Source organism: Daucus carota, chromosome 5 (genome assembly GCF_001625215.2).
Source record: "Daucus carota subsp. sativus chromosome 5, DH1 v3.0, whole genome shotgun sequence".
Classification (NCBI taxonomy): Eukaryota; Viridiplantae; Streptophyta; class Magnoliopsida; order Apiales; family Apiaceae; genus Daucus; species Daucus carota.
The window spans coordinates 44359305-44381909 of record NC_030385.2 but is presented as its reverse complement, the minus strand read 5'-3'; the positions used below and the strand labels follow the sequence as shown (position 1 = coordinate 44381909).

The following is a 22605-nucleotide window of genomic DNA, read 5'->3' as shown; positions in this document are numbered from 1 at the left end:
TAATTTAATTTTGTCTTAATCTAACGGTGCTTATTTGTTCAATATACGATCTAACGGATGATAAGCTTTTGAATCATAGGACCATGCGACCAAATTATCTCCCTTACGCTTATTATATATAAGTATATAATATAATACGTTGGTAAACTCACTTATAAGATTACTTACGTATATAATAGAAATTTATTGCATGCAAATGCACAATATAATGAAAGTATTTCTTGTAAAATTTTTTAATAGTAGATCCCTCATAAACAAAGTTTAGCATACTATCTACTTGACACTAATTAGAAAATCATAACATATCAACCTAGCTATTCAATATATATTAATTTCAACTTCTTTTAGTCGGTTGATTTTACATACTTGTATTATTTATTTGATTGGAGTGCAGATGGAAAAGACAAAGAATGGAAGGATGATGACTGATGAGCCGTCCAAATAGTACAGTAAATAAAAGAAAAGGATATGACAATCAACAGTGTCTCCATGATTTAGAATTTGTAACATGCAATGTAATTACATGTCATTGATTAGGCCGGACAAAGGTGCTCATAAACAAAAGAAAGTTAGACTCGGTTCTTAATCAATCATCAATTAATACTTAATGCTCCTTAATTAAATTCTTAATAAGTAGTATAATTTTGTTCTATTATTAGAATCAACGACTGTCCAATTGGTTGATTTTTGTTTATAAGTTTGTTTATTAAAAATATATTTTGATATATATAAACTCTGTATTTGTCTATCCTATATTATAACTCTCTTAAATCTATCTTGTTCTCGATATAGATTACGAAAATTTTGTATTAAACCTGTTTAATAAAATGTATCATTTGAATATATTCTTAAGTTTTCTAATAAATTTGGAATTTTATAATTTGAATATATATATATATATATATATATATATATATATATATATATATATAACAATTAAATTATATAACATTCAAATATTTATATATAACTAAAACTAAAAATTACAGCAGTTTGACATATCAGTTTATGTATAGAATACCCTTCATCCACAGGGTTTGTTTCTCTTTTCATTTAGTACATGTAATCCTTTTTCTCTTTACATTTTACATATACCTATTTATGAATTATCAGTGGAGGGCTGAATTCACCATTAGGACTTAAGAGTGAAGACCGGTCACTATAGCTTCAATATATCATATTTCGAAAATCATTAAAAGATTTATGGAGCAAAATTTTAATTTTGAGCTGCATCTTATCCCAAAAGGTAACTTAATTTTATTTTAATTTTGGATATATATTAAATCATTCTTACACATTAACCTATGCTAGGAATATGAGTATAATTTCATAAATACATATAAAATTAAAAAAATGCATAAATCTCAAAGTATAAAATTAAGATAAATACTTATAATTTAAATTACTTAAAAGATAAGTGAAAATTGAAATTTTAGTTTATTATTTATTTGCATAATCTTGTTTTATGGATAATTATAAATTACTAAGAAGTATTAATAAAAACGAATATAATAAGACGATATATTTGCAATTATAGTATTTAGTGTTATATAAATTTATCAACCATAATACTAATATTTTGAAAAACATTTATTTTTTTTCTTAAATTTAAATCACTATTATATATAGTGACACTTTTAACAAAAAAATCTTTAACGGAAAGTCCGGGAGCTAAACATCTTCTTAGACCTTGTTTGTGTTAGTTTAAAATAATAATTTGTGACTTATGATAAGTTAATATGACAAAGTCATGTGTTGTTTAATTTGTGTAATTTTTTGTTGTTGGTAAATTATAATTTGTTAAAAATAAAATAATGAAAATAAATTTGATAGGTTACTCCCTCCGTTCCTTATACATTTTCTTTTTCGGATCTTCCATTCAATTCTCTCCATTTCAAAAGCTTCCCAAAATAGTAAATTTTTACTATAAAAGTCTCACCCGTGCACTAACTTCATCTACTTTTCCAAATCTATCACTTAAATATTAGTGGGTATTTATTAAAAAATTATATAAATAAAATAAGTTGTTCAAGAAAATATACATTTCATTGTAATGAGTTTTTAATTTATTTATTACTTTATACTCCCTCCCTCTCTTCCATTTATTTACACTTTTGTGAGTGTACCGTCCAATTCTTTACATTTCAAAACTTACGAAATATAGTCAACGGGTTCCACCACTTTTCCACTTTTCTTTCCTTCTCACACTACTTACTCCACGATCTTCTTTTTATACACTAAAAATTAATGGGTCACACCACTTCACCTAATTTTCTTTCTTTTTTCCACTACTACTTTATACCTACAGTATTTCTTAACCTCCGTACCCAACCCATTCGATAAAGACAGAGGGAGTATTTATTATATAAATAAATATATTATAACTTAAAATAAAAAATAACAAGTGACCAACCATTTCTTGAAAGAAAATGCAATTAGTGTAATTACCGGCAATGGATGCACCACCATCGAATATCAATCCCATGACTGTGACAATCTCTACCACTCAGGAGTCAGGACCACTCCTCTTCCTCACCTTATATATATAATAGCATCACTACACGTATATAACTATCATATATGTACAATAATTATATATGCAAGTATATGTATCTGCAGTGTGCAAGTCCCCAAAGGACGTCACGGATACCGGCCGAACTCAAGCTACCTTATCATCATCTTATCTATACTTGTGTTCGGCAAGCTGAGAGTGAGTGCGTGGACCCCACTTTCTTCCTAAACTGTCTCCCACCACCTTCATTTCTTCTCATATTTCTCCATCACCCTATACCCTTGTTGTTATTACACAAGAATAAACAATTTAATAATAGTACTAGATTTTCAATAAAACAGTACTAGGGTTCTTCAAAATACAAAAATAAAAACAGTTCATACAATAAGAAACTACACATTATTAGGCGAGTAATTTTAATCAAGAGGTACCCTCATCAAATATATGTAATATAATCCCTTTGGATTACACAATATACTTCTAAAACAAACAAAAAATAAGAATATATAAATAATTCCCTGGATGAAACAGTACTCCTGCAACTTCTCCTGAATATCATGTTCAGGTGCCTGCAGACCAGACCCCGATAAATCATTTGTCTTGAATATAAGCAGCCAATACGTTTTTAAAACACGAAACGCGTAATTAACTTATATCATACTGTAATACTCTAGTTGTCTTCTGATGATTCGGGGCTCGGGAACTCATTCAAGTCAGGTTTGTGATAAACCCTACCCGAATTCGAAACATTCGAAGAATCATTAGAACCATGATGAGAGGCCTGAAGAGCGTCAACCCTAGCTCCAACCTCAGTAGCTTTTTTCCTAATAGAAGCCGCAGACAAGTCATGAAGCTGATCCCCTGGCTCATCCGTTATCAGCTCGGGAAAATTAAGCCGAGCCGAGGGGCCTCTGAGGTAAAACACGGCCGTGTCATACGCCCGAGCCGCCGCAACCGGGGACGAATACGAGCCGAGCCAAATCCGAGACCGTTTATTCGGCTCCCGAATCTCGGCCACCCATTTTCCCCACTTGCGCATCCTGATTCCTCTGTAGATCTTGGTGTTCTCCTGGTGCTTAGAGTGCTTTCTTTTATCATCGAGATTTGATGAACAACAATCGGTGCTGCCCTCCATAAATATATGAATAAATAATAAATTTTCGAGAATTTAGAAAAATTGAAGGAGAGAGACCGGAGGTGTGTTGTTGTGGAGAAATAAATTCTAGGAGAAGAAAAAACAAAGGGGAGTTAATATGAGATAAGGAGGAGATTCCATTATCTGTCCTACTGAAAACCCTTTTGCCTCTTCACCAACGTCTACTCTTACTTTATTGGGTCCTGTTCCTTGCCAACCGGTTGCCGGGAAAGGGTTATCTAACACACTGTACGGGGGCCATTAGATTTAGATTTCAAGGGCTCAGATCCAATTTTGAGTTTTTAATGCATCCGCGGATATTATCCGCGGAAAGGGGAACTCCCATTCCGCGGATAATATCCGCGGAAAGGAAAATTTCCCTTCCGCGGATATTTATAGCGGATCCCTTGAAAACTCAAATTGGATCTGAGCCCTTGAAATCTAAATCTAATGGCCCCGTACAGTGTGTTAGATAACCTCTTCCCGGCAACCGGTTGGCAAGGAACAGGACCCTACTTTATTATATACGCTCTATTTGGAGCTTGCAGTTCCCTCCATGTATACTTTTTTACGTACGTATAGTATTTGTGTTTATTATTTATTCAGTGAACACGTTAACGTATATTATAATAATACATCTTTAATCTTGAATAATTACTAATTTTATCTTATTAATTCAGAAGGGTTTGACGGTAGTATGAAAAAAGAATTCGAAAATCAACTTGTTGAGTGGGTTCAACCCAACTCCAGTCGTTGCTTTTTTTTCTGTTACTTCGAAAGTCCCACATCAGAAAGATAAAAGAAGATTTATCTTGAATATAAGCAGCCAAAAAATTCTATTAGTATGAGGCCTTTTGGGAGGTGCTCAAAAACAAACCCGTGCGGGCTCAGCCCAAAGCGGACAATATCGTACTATCGTGGAGTTAGGCTTGCTTAGCTGGCCCAACAAGTGGTATCAGAGCGAGGTTCAGAGGTTCAGAAGTTGATCTTGGGGTTGCGGGCTGCAGTTGTGTGATGTGGGGAGAGACTCTCCAGAACTACGATTAGGTAGTCAGACGGCGTGTCTCGCAAGATGATGAGGAACTGATGAATAGTGGCGGTATAAGAGTCACAAGATTGGTGGTTCTTGGATTGAGGGGAGATTGTTGAGTGGGTTCAACCCATAAGAGTCACAAGATTGGTGGTTCTTGGATTGAGGGGAGATTGTTGAGTGGGTTCAACCCAAGTCCCACATCAGAAAGATAAGTACTATCGTGGAGTTAGGCTTGCTTAGCCGACCCAACACAACTTTACCTGAAACTCATATGTTGTTTAAATTTTTGTAATAACACAAATACACAATTATCTTATATTTATACTCCTATTAATTTATTAAAATATATTGTAGTTGATTATTTAAAAGTGATTTTAGGATATAAAATGCTAGTAAATATGAAGAGATATTAGTGGATAAAATATTTGGAATTATCTGGGTATTTAATTAATATTTAATTCTGGACGGTTGAATCATTGGCATGACTATTAAGATACCGTGGCAACTGGCAAGATAAGGTTTTGCGAGGGCAGGTTACCAGGATAGATACAAGTCAAATGATGGTCATATGGTGTCACATTGGGATTCGGTTTAGCGAATGTTTTCCGATTTATGGCTGCTTCTTGTCTCCTATTAATTTTATTGTCAAATTTTTAATTATTTGATCGATACAAATGAGATCCATCCGGATTTTACAATAGAAAGTACTTAATAGGGTACCCGTACGTCCTATTTCAGATATGCTCTTAAATATATCTCATTTCATTTATATGTTTTATAATTTTATTTTATAAATAAAATTAATAAAATATTATTTTATTCACAATTTTATAAAATATAATATCTCTGACTAGATAAACTATGTTAATAAATATACTACTTCGGTCATCTCATTTTTTACTAATTTTTTTTCACTGCTTTATAAGTATTTCAAGTTGTATATAAAGTTTAAGTTTTAACTTATTTTAAATTATTTGTTTAAAACTTTAACTTTTAGTCAAGTATGTGTCGAGTTCTCCGTATAAAAAACTGAGGGCAAATGCAGGGTATGACATGTTTAAGATGCAATCCTTATCCTAAAAAATAAAAAAATTATTTCTTGAAAATATTCTATTTCATGTGTGTGTGCACACACACATATATGAAATAATATTTCAAAAACGAAAAACAATAGAGTTAATTGCAAATGGCAACCCTTTGGTTTCGGCTTATTGCACATTCCACCTAATAGTTTTGAAAAATACACTTTGCATATCCAGACTTTTAACCCGTAGACACTTTGCACCCTTTCCGTTAAATTCTGCAGTTACAGTTAACTTTTGCAGGGACATTTTGGGAAATTTAATTATATATTTAATTAAAATTAGATCTTTATTTAATTTTTTTTACCATCTAAACGATATTTTTCGGAAAAACTTAAAAAATGAAAATTGTAGAGAATAAAAGGATCTTCTTAGAACTATAAGGTTCAAAATTTTCGTAATTTTTTTTATAATTATTTTTAAAAAATTCAAAAATTAGCAATCTTGTAAAAATGAACAATCGTTTTTAAATAATTATTTAAATTTTGAACCTTATTGTTCTAAAAAGATCTTTTTATTCTCTACAACTTTCGTTCTATAAATTTTTTCGAAAAAATATCGTTTAGATGGTCAGAAAATTTAAATAAAAGTCTGATTTTAATTAAATATTATTAAATTTCCCAAAATGCCCCTACAAAAGTTAACGGTAACGGCAGAAATTAATGGAAAGGGTGCAAAGTGTCTACGGATTAAAAGTGTGGGGCTGCAAAGTGTATTTTCCAAAACTATTAGGTGCAATGTGCAATAAGCCGAAACCAAAAGGGTGCCAATTGCAATTAACTCAAAACAATATTAATAATTAGAAGTAACCGTCATAGATCTCTTTCTTAATTTCCACTTGATATTCTACTCATCAAGCATAAACTTTTAGTAATTTGAGATTTATTACTTAATAGAATCCTAATTTAACATGATACCAAAAAATAATTCCGAGCTTCATTTTCTCTTCCTTACCATACCCATAAATCATACAAGACGTAAGAAAATTGTATTGAGTATTGACAATAACAATAACATAAACAATTGTGATGTATCACTCTTCAATTTACAACTAAATTATTTTGTTGATATTTCTATATTCAATATGGTATTAGAATTCAATATAAATAATTTATTTGAATTTAATTATATGTAATCAGATACTTTCACAATTTTCTATTTACACTGATAAAAATAAAATTTACATTCGACTGAGAAATATTAAAACAGCATACCAAACTCTTACATCTAAATATTTTTTAACCTAGTCTCAAATTTTAAGTTTTTTCCAATTTTTCTAAAAACCAGTATTTTTCATAATTTATCATTGACCCCGATAAATCTCATTCCCCTCCCGTGATCTCAATTATACTGACTTGACTATATATATGTATGCTAAATCGAAACTCCTCCTCCTTTTTTAGTTGTAACATTTCAAATTGACTAATTTTTGAGTAACAATTATAAGTCACTATTTCATTATTTGAAAGAATATCTTATAATAAATAAAAAATTATTTCTGATGATATATTTTTTTTATTTTATCAATAAATAAAATATTAATAAATTCCAGTTAATTTGACCGGCACAAAAATGACACTAAAAGACGGAGGGAGTATAAATAGACCCCACAACCAACATGCTGAATACGGCAGACAGCAGAAATTGGGCGTCTTGTTACTTGGCCGCTAGTGTGCACGTATAATGTGTGCACGGACGCCACGTATATGCTTTATCTTCAACATAACTCCAACATTAGCCAACGACAGCTACTTTCTCTCCAGTTAAATCAAATCCCATGTAGGGATCCATGAATTTTCATCTATACTTTCTCTCCAGTTAAATCAAATCCTATGTAGGGATCCATGAATTTTCATCTATAATGTGTAGCTTCTTGTTTATCCACGTAAGTGGATTAGCTTGTGACGCACATTCTATAGCCTTTTCCTAATCTTTCTTGCCGAATTCAAGTGCAGGGTGCAGTGTTATAAGATTTCCGATATATTTTAAAAATCTTGATTATTCCCTAATTAATTTTTTATTAATTTATTATTATTTTATCCAAAATCTGTGATTTATAGCAAAAATTCTTGATAAATCTTCAAAAAATTCTGAATCAATAAATCAATTGATCAGTCTCAATTTTCGATTTTTACAATCATAATTGAAAGTAAATTATACGGACCTGTCTATTGTGAGCAATTAATCCAGTTTTTTCTTATAGGTTAGAAATTGTAAAATAAGTCATTTTGAGTTGATAGATGTTGTAGGATTTATGTCAGCCTCAAAAATTTAGTTTTAATCTTTTTTTAAGAAATTGCTGATAAATAATTATATCAGTCACCGCTGAAAACTCGACCCTTGATTTAAATTGGAACGTTAGAGCATCTCCAACGGCATTGGCTATAATCGTTGGCTAAATTGGATCTGTAAGACATTATGTAAAATTTGCTGAACCTATATGACATTTTGCTTCAATGAGAGCATCTCCAACCATACAAAACCTTTAGCAAAAAGATGAGTTGTCATTCCAAATATAAAAAATTTAGCCAACCTGTTGAGAAAGTCACACTCCAACCACATGAATCTGTTGTCTATAATTTTAGCCAACCTCCTATGGTTGGCTATATTTGTCGAACCTCTACAGGTCTGTAAGAAAATCTGTAGGAAGATTGCACATCATTTATTACCATATCAACTGATATATTCTATTTTAACAATTTGAAATATTAATAACATACTATTTTTAAATTATAGCCAACCAATATAGCCAATACCATTGAAGCAAAATGTCTTACAGGTTCAGCAAATTTTACATAATGTCTTACAGCTCCAATTTAGCCAACGATTATAGACAACGCCGTTGGAGATGCTCTGATACTGGTTATATTGGTTGGCTATAATTTAAAAATAGTATGTTATTAATATTTTAAATTGTTAAGATAGAATATATCAGTTCAATATGGTAATAAATGATGTACAATCTTGCTACAGATTTTCTTACACACCTGTAGAGATTCGACAAATTTAGCCATTCATAGGAGGTTGTCTAAATTTATAGATAACAGCTCATCATGGTTGGAATTGAGTTTTTGGAATTGTTGACTAAATTTTTTTATTTTAAGTATGTCAACCCACTTTTTAACCAAAAGTTAATTATTATTATTGATGTGGATTGTCTCGCCCCACTTACGCAAAACCCTCACGAATTATTGTTTAACTGATATTGCGATTTGCATGCAATATGTCAAAAGGGTGATGATGATAATTTGTATTTGTAGATACAAATGTACGTGTTATTATAGTGATTCTGCCGGCAACTGCAAGAGTTCATTAATGAAAATAATATATCTGTTATTTTAAGAAAAGTTAAAATTATATCATAATAATTATAGATTAAATAATTAATATATCATGTTCCAAAAATATGTTATTTTACAAACCGAGAATTGCGGGAGTTTAGTATGTATGTATAGTTGTTTTTTATAAAATACAACATAGTATTTGCAATAAATTTAATCAATAATATGCCTTCGATCCTTTTTCATGGTGCAATTTTGACTTTTAATGTTCAAATTAACCAAAATTTGACTGAATTATATATATAATTAAAAAATATTAACAATTATGTCACAATAAAATATATATAATTTATTTAAGATATTTGTTTTATTATTTTAAATGTTTAGTTAAAAATGATCAATTTTTATCGCTGGAAAATCAAAAATTATATACATAGTGTTCAAAATACAAAAAGTAACATTAAAAATGAGAATCAAACTTAGTAATTATAAAAAAAATTAATCAGTTCAGCAATACTGGAACATAATCAGCGATTGTTCAGGATTCACCGATTTTTAGAATATATATATTATGTATTTGAATTTATATGTAGATAATTTTAAAATTTGAGCTCTATATATTCCAGATGCAAGACTTCTTTTTTTTGCCTATAACCAGGTCAGACTTGCTCCCTATCTTCTTCTTCTTATTTTTATTTTTTTTTAAAACCCTGATACCTGTACATGCCGCTTCTGCTCCTTATTTCCAATATATATCAAGCTCTCGAAGAAAAAAAAATGAGATAAGCCAATTATCAAAACTGAAAATTTTGGCGGCAGATTGACTTGACCTGTTAAGCAGTTTCAACATTATCAGGATCTCCATTTTGACAAGTTAAGAACATTTATTTATTTCAGGGGAGGAATGGTTGATGATACAGGATGTCATTTCAATTAAAACCCACCGGTTGTCATCATGTATTAAGTTCTATACACAATTATGTGTATCAAGCATTTTTCTCGAGAGAATATTGTTATTGTTTTTTACTTTGGGTACCTGGACTTCTGGAAAATTCAGATTGATGGCTGCCTGCCTGGTCTGTGTATTTGTGGCCCAAAAGTCGGTGGTGTGAGTGAGTGATGTTTGTGGCGATTCTCTTTAGTATTGTCATTCAGCCCCACTTGACATCCATGAATAGACTATTCAACATGATGGAATCATCCATCTTACAATATATTTGGGAAGCAATATATCTCGAACATCGAATTATCGCGATAACAAATATAACTCGAGCATCAAATTGTCGTGATAAAAATCTTCATTTTATTTATGTTTTGTATTTGTCCTTAATATATATATATGTTAGTAGCATATGTTCAGCTGGAAAAAAAAAAGCGTTGCACACCTTAATTCTATATTTTTGATGTATATAGAGTATAGACCGGGTGTTACAATATCACTCGGTGCAAAATTACCTCATTCTAGGGTTTTCATGTCGAGCGCTTTTTTTTCCATTAGACGTATGATGCTATCATTCGTTGTTCTGGACCAGCTGCTTTCTTGCCTTCTTATTAATCGGATTATAATCTTGTCCATTTTGCATAGCTGTTAGCAATACACTTCCTAGCTGTTAGCAATACACTTCCAAAATTCACAAATTTTACATGTTACCTGGATCTATACTCCATGAAAATTATGAATGGCTGGCAGACTCGCAGATCTTTGAATTGACCCGTTCAATAACTTAAACCACAAGCTCTTTTCTGGAAGTTCTGATTGAAGAACCGACCATGTAACTGGAATGCAAGATCTTACGACGATTTGTAGTGCCAAGTAGAGGATTCACAGACAATGTCACCACATCCCTGTCCTCGGTCACCTGTAAAGAATTTCCAGCAACAAAAAAATCGAAGATCAGCTAATTAAATGATTTAAAAGGCAAGCTGCAAAACCAAATCCAACAGGTGTGCTCGCCACAGAACTAAAGCAGGGTGCAAAAGAACATCCTAATTTCTGCTCAGATACAAAAATAGATTATGGAGGTGAAATTTCTGCTCAGAGAAATGCTTACATTGTCACAGGGCTGAATCAAATAAATTGTAGACTGGACTTGTCATGATGTTCAATCATCGCTGAGAAAATCTGTCAAAACATTAATTTGCATGGAAGTAGTAGTTAAAATTAGAAAATCGTATATTCATTGAAAAATGATAATTTCACAACAATAACAATTTGCAAGTCTAGTTGTCTTTCTGGATATATCATTAAACCGAAGAATCTAGTTGCAGGGAAAAATAGATCCAAACCAACTAGAATTACAAGGGAGTGAGTCAACCCAAAATGAGTTTCTTTTCTCTCTCTGAAATGCTGCCTGCGTATGAACTATATGCCTATATCAGAAAGTTCTAAATGGTCAACGGTGAATTGTTTCCCTCTGTAATATATGTCCAGGGAATGGGTCTCATGCAGAGTTGTACTTGGAAGACTTCAGAAAACTCCTTTATCAATGATTCAAAAGTGGTGTCAACCAGCTGATAATCGGTGAAATGTTTCTTTTCATGTCCTTCACAAGACAGTGTCTTAGATAGCAACTGCTTAATGCTGCCAACTTGACGGTCTTGTATCCCACATGGCACAATCTGATCAAAGGGTGTAAGATCTGTTGTGACATTTACTGATAGGCCGTGATACGTTATCCATTTGGATGCGCGTACACCAATGGCTGCTACTTTCTGATCTCCTGAAGTAATGAATCAAATATGATCAGGTAATGTAGATCTAAACCATATAATAAGCATTACTACATGTTAGTTGTTAATGAAACAAGCTATTAACCAATTTGATTCACAAAGCCTGACATATGCCTTATAAGCTCACATCAAAAGTCACAACATCGAAGTCTAAGTATGATGCATTTCTAAGTCTGCACATTCTGTGTATTCTTTAATCAATGTAATGGTCAAGAAGCACAGGACACTGTGGCAGAAATCTCCCCTGATTCCCTGAATAACGTTAAGGCAACGTATTGCATTGAAATTAATTCTCAGAACTCAGGCGACTGCATAGCATACACATGCTCTGCCCCCACAAGAGTAGTCAAATTCTTTCATGCTCTGATCTTTGCAACATGCAATGCAAGGTGGGAAAAAGAAAATGAAATGTTTCTATTTCAATTCCCCTACCTAAGTAGTCTCGTCAGTCGTCAGAGATTGCATGCCGCCATATTCTATACTCCATCTCAAAATAATAGTCCTGTTTTGACTTGACTTAGTCAAATTGACCAAAACCAACAACTACATATACTGTATAACTAAGAAAATTTCAAAAATTATATCATAAGAAAGTATATTTAATCTACTTTAAAATGTACTTATTTTTCAGTTTTTTAAGATTATAAAAGAATAATTATTTCTTTTTATTTGCAACCAAAATTTGGTCAATTCAACTATTGAAAAGTCAAACAAGACTATTATTTTGAGATGGAAGGAGTAATTGTTTTTGTGTGCTCAAGTCTCAACACAAAAACTGAAAGAAAATAATCTAAACAATACAAATTTTCAAATGGAAAGACGCATCTTGATTCTGGTCACCCAGCTCAACTACCTGAACAAGTACCCAAGTTTATCTTGCAGGAAGGATCTAGCAAATGAACTGATAATTTCATGGCAGTCTGGCTTATTTGACTCTTTATTTTTTAGTCAATCTAACCAAGCTGATTCACAAAAGCCTTGCAGCAATATAATTCACCTTAAAAGCTGCCGCCTAAGTTTAGCATCTGATCTGGCCACAGCTACAATCTCCATGATCTTTAACAAACAATTCATCTACAATTGCCCTTTTGTCGTCTCAATGTGTTCCCGGACATAGCTTTCTCTGTGTCTCAGTAATTCTCCTACATCTGGCAAGCGTCCTAAGAGCCTGAGAACAACTAATCTTTAACTTAAGCTTCACTTTGAAGTCCCATTCTCCCACTCCCTCCTCTGGGAACCACCTACCCCGTCTTCCGAATGCAACCAATAAGATGCTCCCGTTTATAACAAAACAAACTCAAACTTTTCATCTCAATCTGCAACTAATCTAAACATCGAATGTAATATATGCTTCCCAAAACTTCCCTCAGCAAATCAAGAACAAACAATTTTAACGAACTTAACGTAACCAAAGGCCTAACAGCAATTCCCCTAGCAATTCTTCTCACACCACTGGATCAGACTCTGCCATTCTAGCAACCAACACAGCCAAAACAACTTAACCTCATAAATGAACTCCCCGAATTACCAATGCCTAGGTTATTTACAATCACCTCAACCCTCTCTTGACCACCACAATCTTAAGTGCATTTTCACTTTGTACATTCAGTGAATCGCATGTTTCAACTTAATCAAAGGCAGAATGCCTCCTTCTGCAACAATAACCTTTTATTCCTAATATTATCTTTCACCAAAGATAATGTTTCATTAATCGCATTAATCTTGCCATCTACATTACCTATATATAAATTGAAGCAAAGTGATCCTCGGTTTGCCCCTCACATTTCGTATTGAATTGAACTAGGTTTCAAATATATAGGATGACTAAGTTCTATTGAAAGACTATTCTCATAGTTTCTATAGCATATTAAAACCTTTGTTATAGGATCAGTATACTCATGCATGAACCATCACAAGAACATGTAAAATAAATTACATGTATAACGTTTAATATTAAGTATCACCACATACCAACCCAAACACCAGTCAGACCCTTGTGCCTTGAAGCCTTTATAGTAAAACAAGAGGACAGCACTCGAATCACCACCTCCTCAAGAGCTCTAAGGTACCAATGAAGATCCATAGTGTGGTAACGAAGATTGAGAATAGGGTACATGACTAGCTACAGAAAAAAAAAAAAGCTAAAAACATATAGTCAATACTGAATACCTAATAACTTAACAAATCAATCCTATCAAGGAACATACAAGATTGCAGCATTCATTCCAAATGTGTTACTATCAAACAGTTGAGCGATTCTATTAATCGAAAACTCCAAACTTTCAGCTAAACTAATTCTATTTAGGAACATACAAGATCACAACATTCATTCTAAATGTCTTACTATCAAGCAGTTAAACGATACTGTTAATCGAAAATTCCAAACTCCCGGTGAAACAAATATCAAAAATCAAAGCAAATTCGACAAGTACCTGTCCTGGACCATGATAAGTAACTTCACCACCTCGATCAGTCCGATAAAAATTCTTGATCCCCTTCAAGTGATCCTCAGAACTACCAGTTCCCAATGTATAAACAGAGGGATGCTGTAAAATAACAACACTATCACAAACATCTTCATCATTATCAATCAATTTTTTTCTTTTTTCCACGATTGATTTTTGCCAAGCCCATGCCTCAGCATATGGAACAAGCTCATTGTGCAAATCAAAAACATCACACCTGCAATAACACAACATATAATAAGTCCATAAAATCACAAAAAGACAAGGGCTTTGAGTAAAGAATGTAAAGGTACCTCCTTTTTAGGTCATGGGCTATGGGAATTGCTTGGGGAGGATTGAAATTTGAGAAATGAATTGAAGGGTTTGATTTTCTTGAAGAAATTTGAGGTGGGTGTAGCCCAAAACTGGGGTTTGCAATCATATTGCAGCTACTCTTAATTATGTTTTCAAGAAAATATTTAAGTCCATTGATTAAAATTTAAAGGTTTGTTTGAACAAGAAGTAGATAAGATTTTAACAAAGTTGTCCAGGCGGAGTAAACAATATTCAATTTTGAGAAACGTTGAGAGTCTTGGAGGTTGAATGTTTAAGCCACTGCCGAGAGCAAGGGTAAGTAAAAAGACGAAGGATCTGTCCAAGGGGAATGTGTAAATCAGATGAGATGACTGTTCGGTATTTATTTTTTTTAATATTAGCTAATTTTGAGTTATAATATTTAAAAATATAATTTTTTGATGAGATTTGATAGCGAAATTTGTAACAACTTACTGCAAAAACTGAAAACAGTTTTTTTCAAAAGTATGGGAGAACCTGCTTTATCTACACATTTTCAGCTAAAAATTGTTATTCTGAAAAACTGTTTTTGAATTTACCAAATAATTTTTCAACTGTGGCTGTGTGCTCTAAACGATACCTAAAGAAGGAGAAAGAAACATGTTTTAAAAACATGTTTTAAGAGCGTTATGCTATTTTCGAAAATAAAAAAGGAATAAAACGTTAAGCTAAATTAAGTTTAAATTAATAATCTATGACCTATTAATTATCAAAATAGTCATTATATAATTAAAAAAAAATTAAATTCACCAATCACAAATTTGAAATTTAAAATTGGCCACTTCCAACACAAAAATGATAAATTTGAAATTATATTTAGTTTATGATATATTTAAAAAATGATCAATTTAAGATCCATTAATTTGAAAGCCGTCATTTGAATCTTTAATTTTATCGGTGATAAATTTAAAATGATACTAATTATACAATGATTAATTTGATACTTAATCTTCTCAGTAATTTTGTTTTCGGACAGCGGCTCATGTAAAGAAAAACAGTTGCCGGATAATAAAAACAGGTAACAATCCATTGGCTGGGAAAATAGAAAATAGTTGGACAGACGAAAATGTCAAATTTTAAGTTTGAATTTTGTTAAAAAACAATGGAAGCGTCCTTCTCATAGATTGCCTCAGGCCCATTTAAATTTTGAAGTGTTCGGGCACTCTTCTTGACCAGAAAATTTCAGAGAGTATCCACACAAGAAAATAGATTTTCGTTAACACAAAAAATAAATAAAATTTTGTAAATTAAAAAGATTTTTGTAACATTACTCAAGTAGATATAGGAATATAATAATATCTGTTTCAATAAAAAGGAATATAATAATATCCCGTTTCTCGGAATTTTCTTTTTGGACTAAATAATCAGGAAAAATTTATACGGAAACAAATTTAGCTGTATTCTTTACGAGACATCAGCACATGCGATTTTATTTGAAAACGATACTTGTTCTTGGTACAATATAAAATGAAGAGAATATAAATAGGAATTGATGTATACGTGTGTGTCGGTTTTTCTAGAAGTAAAATCAAATTATTAGCCATCTGCTCTCTGTCTCATTAAAGTCGAAATAAACCAACAACGGTTTTTGTAATATAAAGATGTCTCCACCTTTTTCAAACACAAACTAGACAACTAGTCTTTGCTCTTGCGCCTGTCACGCGTTTTACACGATGAACTGCTTATTATTGTTTTATTTATTTTTACCCAATCGATAAAAACGTCAGGAATAGATTCACATCATAGGTTTCGTCAGAAAATCTAATTACTGAAGTTTGAACACATATTAAAGAATTTTAATCTAATCATGTGCAATGATTATATACTTTAACATATGTGCTCATTTTAATTGGATACCTCAAACTTCTCAAATTTCTTCTTAAATGCGCAATAATAAGTAACTGATTTTAATTGAGTGATTTTTGTGTACATCAAATTATTATTATGTGAATAGAACCAATCAAATATTGAAAATTAAGATTTAAGAAAAGATAGAATTTTTTTGAGATTCCTAATATTTTTTTAGTTCAGAATTATTCTGATTGAAAATGTTGAGTATTCCAAATTTAAAATCATTCTGATTGAAAAATGTTGTCTATCTCAAATTTATAATCGATTTTTTGTTAAATCGTATTGGTCAGCGATGTAGGACTGATTTCACTTTAGTAACAATGGACTCGTTACATGCATATGAATCATTCAATTAAAATCTGTTATATTAGTCACTTTAATAATATCTATGTGGAACACTTTAATAATATCTATGTGGAACCGTTATTCAGAAGATGAAAAAAATTATGATAAAACTCATAATATGTACTCCCTCTGTCCCCCTCATTTGTTTACAGTTTTTTCACACTGCTCGACACGCATTTTAATGCGCATATAAAACATAGTTCTATAGCTTATTTTTAAATTTTTTCTTTTTTGTATAAAAATTTAAACATCAAATTTTTATACAGAAGAAAAAAAAGTTCAAAATAATTGACCGAACTACGTTTTACGAGAGCATTAGAATGCGTGCCGAGCCCCCGTCCCCCAATGTAAACAAATGAGGGGGACGGAGGGAGTAATATGTTTAATTATGTATATAAAAAGTTATCCAACACAATCACGGGGATTAATTGCTTCACCGGTTACATCTTCCAAGTCAAGCTACTCCCCTGCAACAACCATTTCAACCCTTTCAACAGCAAAAGTTAAGAGCATCTCCAACGGCGTTGGCTATAATCGTTGGCTAAATTAGACCTGTAAGATATTATGTAAAATTTGCTGAACCTGTAAGACATTTTGCTTCAATGGTACTGGCTATATTGGTTGGCTATAATTTAAAAATAGTATGTTATTAATATTTTAAATTGTTAAAATAGAATATATCAGTTCAATATGGTAATAAATGATGTACAATCTTCCTACAGATTTTCTTACAGACCTGTAGAGGTTCGACAAATTTAGTCATCCATAGGAGGTTGGCTAAATTTATAGACAACAGGTGAGCATGGTTGGAGTTGAGTTTTTGGAGCTCTTGGCTAAATTTTTTTATTTTAGGTAAGCAACTCACTTTTTAGCCAAGGGTTTTAGATGGTTGGAGATGCTCTAAGAGCATCTCCAACCATAGAGTACCCTTAGCTAAAATGTGAGTTGGCATACCATAATTAAAAATTATAGCCAACATCGTCAAAAAAGTACACTCCAACCACGCCCACCTGTTGTCTATAATTTTAGCCAACCTCCTATGGATGGCTAAATTTGTCGAACCTCTACAGGTCTGTAAGAAAATCTGTAGCAAGATTGCACATCATTTATTACCATATTGAACTGATATATTCTATTTTAACAATTTGAAATATTAATAACATACTACTTTTAAATTATAGCCAACCAAGATAGCCAATACCATTGAAGCAAAATGTGTTACAGGTTCAGCAAATTTTACATAAAGTCTTACAGGTCCAATTTAGCCAACGATTATAGCCAACGCCGTTGGAGATGCTCTAAGAGCATCTCCAACGGCGTTGGCTATAATCGTTGGCTAAATTAGACATGTAAGACATTATGTAAAATTTGCTGAACCTGTAAGACATTTTGTTTCAATGGTACTGGCTATATTGGTTGGCTATAATTTAAAAATAGTATGTTATTAATATTTTAAATTGTTAAAATAGAATATATCAGTTCAATATGGTAATAAATGATGTACAATCTTCCTACAGATTTTCTTACAGACCTGTAGAGGTTCGACAAATTTAGCCATCCATAGGAGGTTGGCTAAATTTATAGATAACAGCTGAGCATGGTTGGAGTTGAGTTTTTGGAGCTGTTGGCTATATTTTTTTATTTTAAGTATGCCAACTCACTTTTTAGCCAAGAGGTTTAGATGGTTGGAGATGCTCTAACAAAACAAATCCTCTGCTCCTCTAGCCGTCATATTTGAACCATTATTTATACATTTTGCTCTGCTCATCAATCTCTTTTTTAATCTGCAAGCACCTCCAGGATCATAACATTTTTTTATTTTTTTTCTACAACCAATAAACAAGTTCACAAGAATCAGTTTGCAGGCAATTCAAACCTCAGAGCCATGAACCGTGGGACTTATGTTGCTCTGGCCGCAGCTTTTATGTCGATAATTCTTCTTGTTTTGATCCTGTTTATTGTAAGAAGATGGTTTTATTCTAACAAGCAGGCTCCAAATTCTATGGTTGCAAATAGTGAGAATCTCGAAACAGGGTCGAGGTTTCAACATCTTGATCAAGAAAATAACAAGAGACCAAATTTTCATGTTTTTCGACGAGGTTTTGCTTCCAAGCCATTGTTTAGTTGGGCTGATAATCCGTCTCTTGTAGGTGAAGCCGCGGAACAAGGATGGTTGGCGTTTGCTTTTACCAACTACGCCTCGTATACAGCCTCTCCGTCGCTTAGGTCAGCTCGGACATTGCTAGCTATATGTTCTGCAGGGGATAAAGTTAATGAAATGGGAGTTGAGATTGATTGGGAAGCTTGTCAGGGCTCGAATGAATTTTTGCAGAAAATTAGGCTGAATTCTGGTTTAAAGAAGATTAATACAAGCAGTTACGCGAATTCTGTGATTAAAACAGCTTTGCCTTTCCCTGGTCCTTCTTTTGGGAATTCAGCTTTCCCACAGGAGGCTTATTTTGAGATCAGGATACTGTTTATTAACGAAGGGCGTGACAGGAAGGGTGTCGATGGAGAAGGGGAGAAAGCAATGCTGATAGGGGATGATTCGGAATCTGTGGTCAGTGTTACTAGCAGTAGCAATGGTCATGGGAATGGGAATGTGAGGATTGATGACAGAAGAGTTGGATTTAGAGAAGGAAAAGGCGAGGCGGCCACATTGTTGTCGTTGGGACTAAGCGTTGGAGGCTCTCTTCCACTAAAGCTTCCGGGGAGCTATCCAGGATCCATCGGTTTCAATTCTAATGGATCTGTCTATTTGGATGGTGAGTTTAATTTCACTTCTCTTCTTTATGTAACATACAGTGAAATGCTTCATAGATTTCTGAAAGAGTAATGCTAAGTACCGTAGATTTTGTTCCCAAATTCTTTTCTCAAATGAGACAGATAGATGACTAATTTTAATCGGGTGGTTTATGTGCATACCCCTGCATTGCCAACTAGATTTGGGAAAAACATTTGAGAACACTTTTGAAGTATCTAGCACTTTAGTTTCTGAAATATGGGTGACATAACAGGTTTCAGGTCATGTTCATCTTTATGGTTGTTCAATTTTCCGCGGCCTAAAATAAAAATTGGATAAAAATGAAAACACAAGTCATTTTAAGTTACATTCAAGTCCTGTCATTTTCTAATTTTGTCCCTTTAATCATGTCCGTTTAATTAGGACATCTAAACTGGATCACAATGCCATATATGTTCTTGCAGGAATCAAGCTTATTTCCGAATCAGAAACAAAGGAATGGGGAAGAAAGGAGAAGGTAATCGGATGCGGCTACAATCCTAGCAAGAGAAAAGTGTTCCTGACAGTAGACTCCGAAATTGTGCATGAAATCCACTGCAAGTCCGAGGAGTTTGAAACTCCACTATATCCAACTCTCGCAGCCAACGGCGACATTACTTTTCTAGTAAATTTTGGACAAACCGAATTCCAATATGCACCAGCAAATCCGCAAAGAATTGTGAATCCATGTTTCACTAGCCCTCTTGGAAATTCTCCTTTACTGAGCTATGATGACAAAGAGCTCTTCTCAATAGGTAGAATCAATTCGCAATGGCGGAACCGATCAACGACAAGAGGCCATTACCTGTATGGCAGTAGTACTAACAGAGGTACTGCAGATTTTGATGAGATCTCGGAAGGCGATTTGTTTGAAATTGCGTTAAATAGTTCTGGAAGATCTCCATACTCTGACAGTGTAGCAAGAGGGTGAATAATGAATATATTGTTCTTAGTTTTAGCCTAGGATACATTGTAATTTCCTGATAACAAGTCTTCAGGGTAGATGATTCAAAGCCATGAGTGCGAAAATTTGAATTTCTGTAAATGGCCCTGTTCAACAGCCATTGTTTGGTTAAAAATAAAATTACCACTGATTTAAGCTTATTGTACATTCATAGAAGCAGCATTTACGCCTATAATCAAGCGGATAAGCAACTCATTCTATAATAATGTACTCAGAATTTTGTCCAATTTTTTTTGACTTAATTACCAAAAAAACTATTAAACTTATGTGGTTTTTTCATTTTAACCATAAAACTGTTTTGTTGCAGAATAATGCAACTAAGTAATACAAAATCAATTTCACATAACCCAATTTTAATAAATCTTTAATCATGGTTAATTCATAGCTGACATGAATGTCACATGCACCTACATAATTTATTATACATACATAAAAAGTCAGCTGTATTTACATTTTCTTTTTGTGTATAAAAATTCAAATGATAAATTTTTATTTAGAAAAAATAATAAAATAATTTATGAAACTAAATTTTTTAAAGGTATTAAAATGCGTGTCAAACTCTCGTTTTCAGATCACCAAAATATTGCAAACTACCACAATATTTTAATAATGCTAAAATGAATAATATAGTGTTAAATAATCAAATCCGAATCTAACATCAGTGACAAAAAAAAAATCCGAACCTAACATCAGTGACAAAAAAATCATAGTTTAGTGCTAAGTTTCTAAATACACAATAAGTTTGGTGGCGGAAAAATCTATTTTTTCTTAAATAAAATTATCAATTCGATATAAATTAATATAAATCCCATGAAAAATAATCGATATACAGTAGCTGATGGACGGTGATTTCAAAAAATCATACTAACATCGTCGCGTTCGAACAATAAATTTTAGTATGCTCTGCGTTTGTGTAGATTGTGAATTAGGATTTTGACCCTTAATGAGATAGTAAAAGTATTAATAAGACCCATGTACCAAATAATTTAATTAATAACTTGATAATATATATGGCATTCATCTTAATTTTAACTTAACCATGGTTATGAATTAGTGAGATTGGGCTTTTAAAATAAAGTTTTTTAAAGTTACTTGCATTATCATGCAACAAATATACTATTATGGTTAAATTGAAAAAAACACGATTATTATATAGTTTTTTTGGTAATTAAGCCATTTTTTTTTCAAAGTTGGTTGATTTTAATTAGATGACACAAGGAGGTTTTGTTATTAGACTTGATTGGACCACTCACAAATTATCAACTAACAAAAGGATATTCGACCGAAATTTTAATTGATTGTCTCTTATATTATCGTAGATCTGATTAGGGGTGAGCGAAAAACCGAAAAAATCTGAAACCGGAACCCTAAAACCGCTAAAAATTGAACCGTATAAAATCGAACCAAAACCAAAACCAAAAAATTAAAAAACCGAACCCAAAACCGATTATGCGGTTCCGGTTATAACTAAGAACCGATCCAAAAAGAACCGAAACGATCCGATTTTTAAAATAATTATAATATTTGTAATTTATAAGAAATTTTGAATTTTAAAAATAAAAATTACATATATATTAGATATTAGTTTATGAGTTTATGAGTTATTCGAAGTGTAAGATCAGTTTCTAGTAGTTGGGCCTAGAATTTACACTTTAAAGGGCCTCGGTCCATTATTTTTTTGCAGGCCGAAGAAAACAGAGGATGAATATAGATTAAGAAGGAATAACAATTAGCAATAGATACCAGAAGATATGTTGCATTTTTATTTCGGAAGTACAAATATTATAATATTGGTTCCCCGTATTTTGAATGAAGGGAGATATCCGTTATATATTTTTGTGTATGCGGCTTTGTAACCGGAAATGAAACAATAGTAACCGAACCGAGATATTTAAAACCGAAACTGAATCGTAACCGAACCGGCGGTTTCGGTACTGATTTTTAAAAACCGAGGGTATGCGGTTTCAGTTTCGGTTTTATCGTAAAACCGCACCGATACACCATCCGCTCACCCCTGGATTTGATATAGATTTTTTAGGATTCATAATCTCATGAATTTTGGTGAGAATTCAAAATTTTTAAATATACGAAG

General features: G+C 32.4%; 3 protein-coding genes across 5 annotated transcripts; 1 reads left to right on the top strand and 2 right to left on the bottom strand.

The window, feature by feature from the left end:
• Window positions 1–2871: 2871 nt before the first annotated feature.
• On the bottom strand, window positions 2872–3827 carry LOC108220665 (ethylene-responsive transcription factor ERF011-like). Its single transcript, XM_064094669.1, has 2 exons — window positions 3182–3827; window positions 2872–3081 (listed from the first exon to the last, which is right to left on the bottom strand). Exon 1 carries the CDS (start codon window positions 3645–3647, stop codon window positions 3183–3185), a length of 465 nt encoding a protein of 154 aa, XP_063950739.1. The 5' UTR covers window positions 3648–3827; the 3' UTR covers window positions 2872–3081; window position 3182.
• Window positions 3828–10305: 6478 nt separating this feature from the next.
• On the bottom strand, window positions 10306–14884 carry LOC108220190 (octanoyltransferase LIP2p, chloroplastic). Of its 3 annotated transcripts, none has more exons than XR_001806696.2 (5): window positions 14532–14884; window positions 14206–14455; window positions 13745–13895; window positions 11095–11165; window positions 10306–10902 (listed from the first exon to the last, which is right to left on the bottom strand). XR_001806696.2 is itself a non-coding variant. In XM_017393884.2 (5 exons), exons 1-4 carry the CDS (start codon window positions 14657–14659, stop codon window positions 11112–11114), a joined length of 573 nt encoding a protein of 190 aa, XP_017249373.1. In that variant the 5' UTR covers window positions 14660–14884; the 3' UTR covers window positions 10306–10902; window positions 11095–11111. The 3 variants fall into 3 exon arrangements, 2 of the variants coding, with proteins under 2 accessions (XP_017249373.1, XP_017249372.1); XM_017393884.2 differs by having other exon boundaries at window positions 11095–11155; XM_017393883.2 differs by lacking the exons at window positions 10306–10902; window positions 11095–11165 and adding an exon at window positions 11199–11763.
• Window positions 14885–18497: 3613 nt separating this feature from the next.
• LOC108220461 (uncharacterized) lies at window positions 18498–20653 on the top strand. The gene is made up of 2 exons (XM_017394239.2): window positions 18498–19532; window positions 19975–20653. The coding sequence occupies exons 1-2, from the start codon at window positions 18653–18655 to the stop codon at window positions 20478–20480; spliced, it is 1386 nt and encodes a 461-aa protein (XP_017249728.1). The 5' UTR covers window positions 18498–18652; the 3' UTR covers window positions 20481–20653.
• Window positions 20654–22605: the final 1952 nt, after the last annotated feature.

Bases quoted from the DNA above. Each gene is read 5' to 3' on its own strand.
- LOC108220190 (XM_017393883.2), bottom strand. From the start codon at position 14,659: ATGATTGCAAACCCCAGTTTTGGGCTACACCCACCTCAAATTTCTTCA. The intron at 13,896-14,205 runs GTACTTGTCGAA...TTTTTTCTGTAG, and splicing joins CTTATCATGGTCCAGGACAG to CTAGTCATGTACCCTATTCT. The intron at 11,764-13,744 runs GTATGTGGTGAT...TCATTACTTCAG, and splicing joins TCTGACTGGTGTTTGGGTTG to GAGATCAGAAAGTAGCAGCC.
- LOC108220665 (XM_064094669.1), bottom strand. From the start codon at position 3,647: ATGGAGGGCAGCACCGATTGTTGTTCATCAAATCTCGATGATAAAAGA.
- LOC108220461 (XM_017394239.2), top strand. From the start codon at position 18,653: ATGAACCGTGGGACTTATGTTGCTCTGGCCGCAGCTTTTATGTCGATA. The intron at 19,533-19,974 runs GTGAGTTTAATT...ATGTTCTTGCAG, and splicing joins TGGATCTGTCTATTTGGATG to GAATCAAGCTTATTTCCGAA.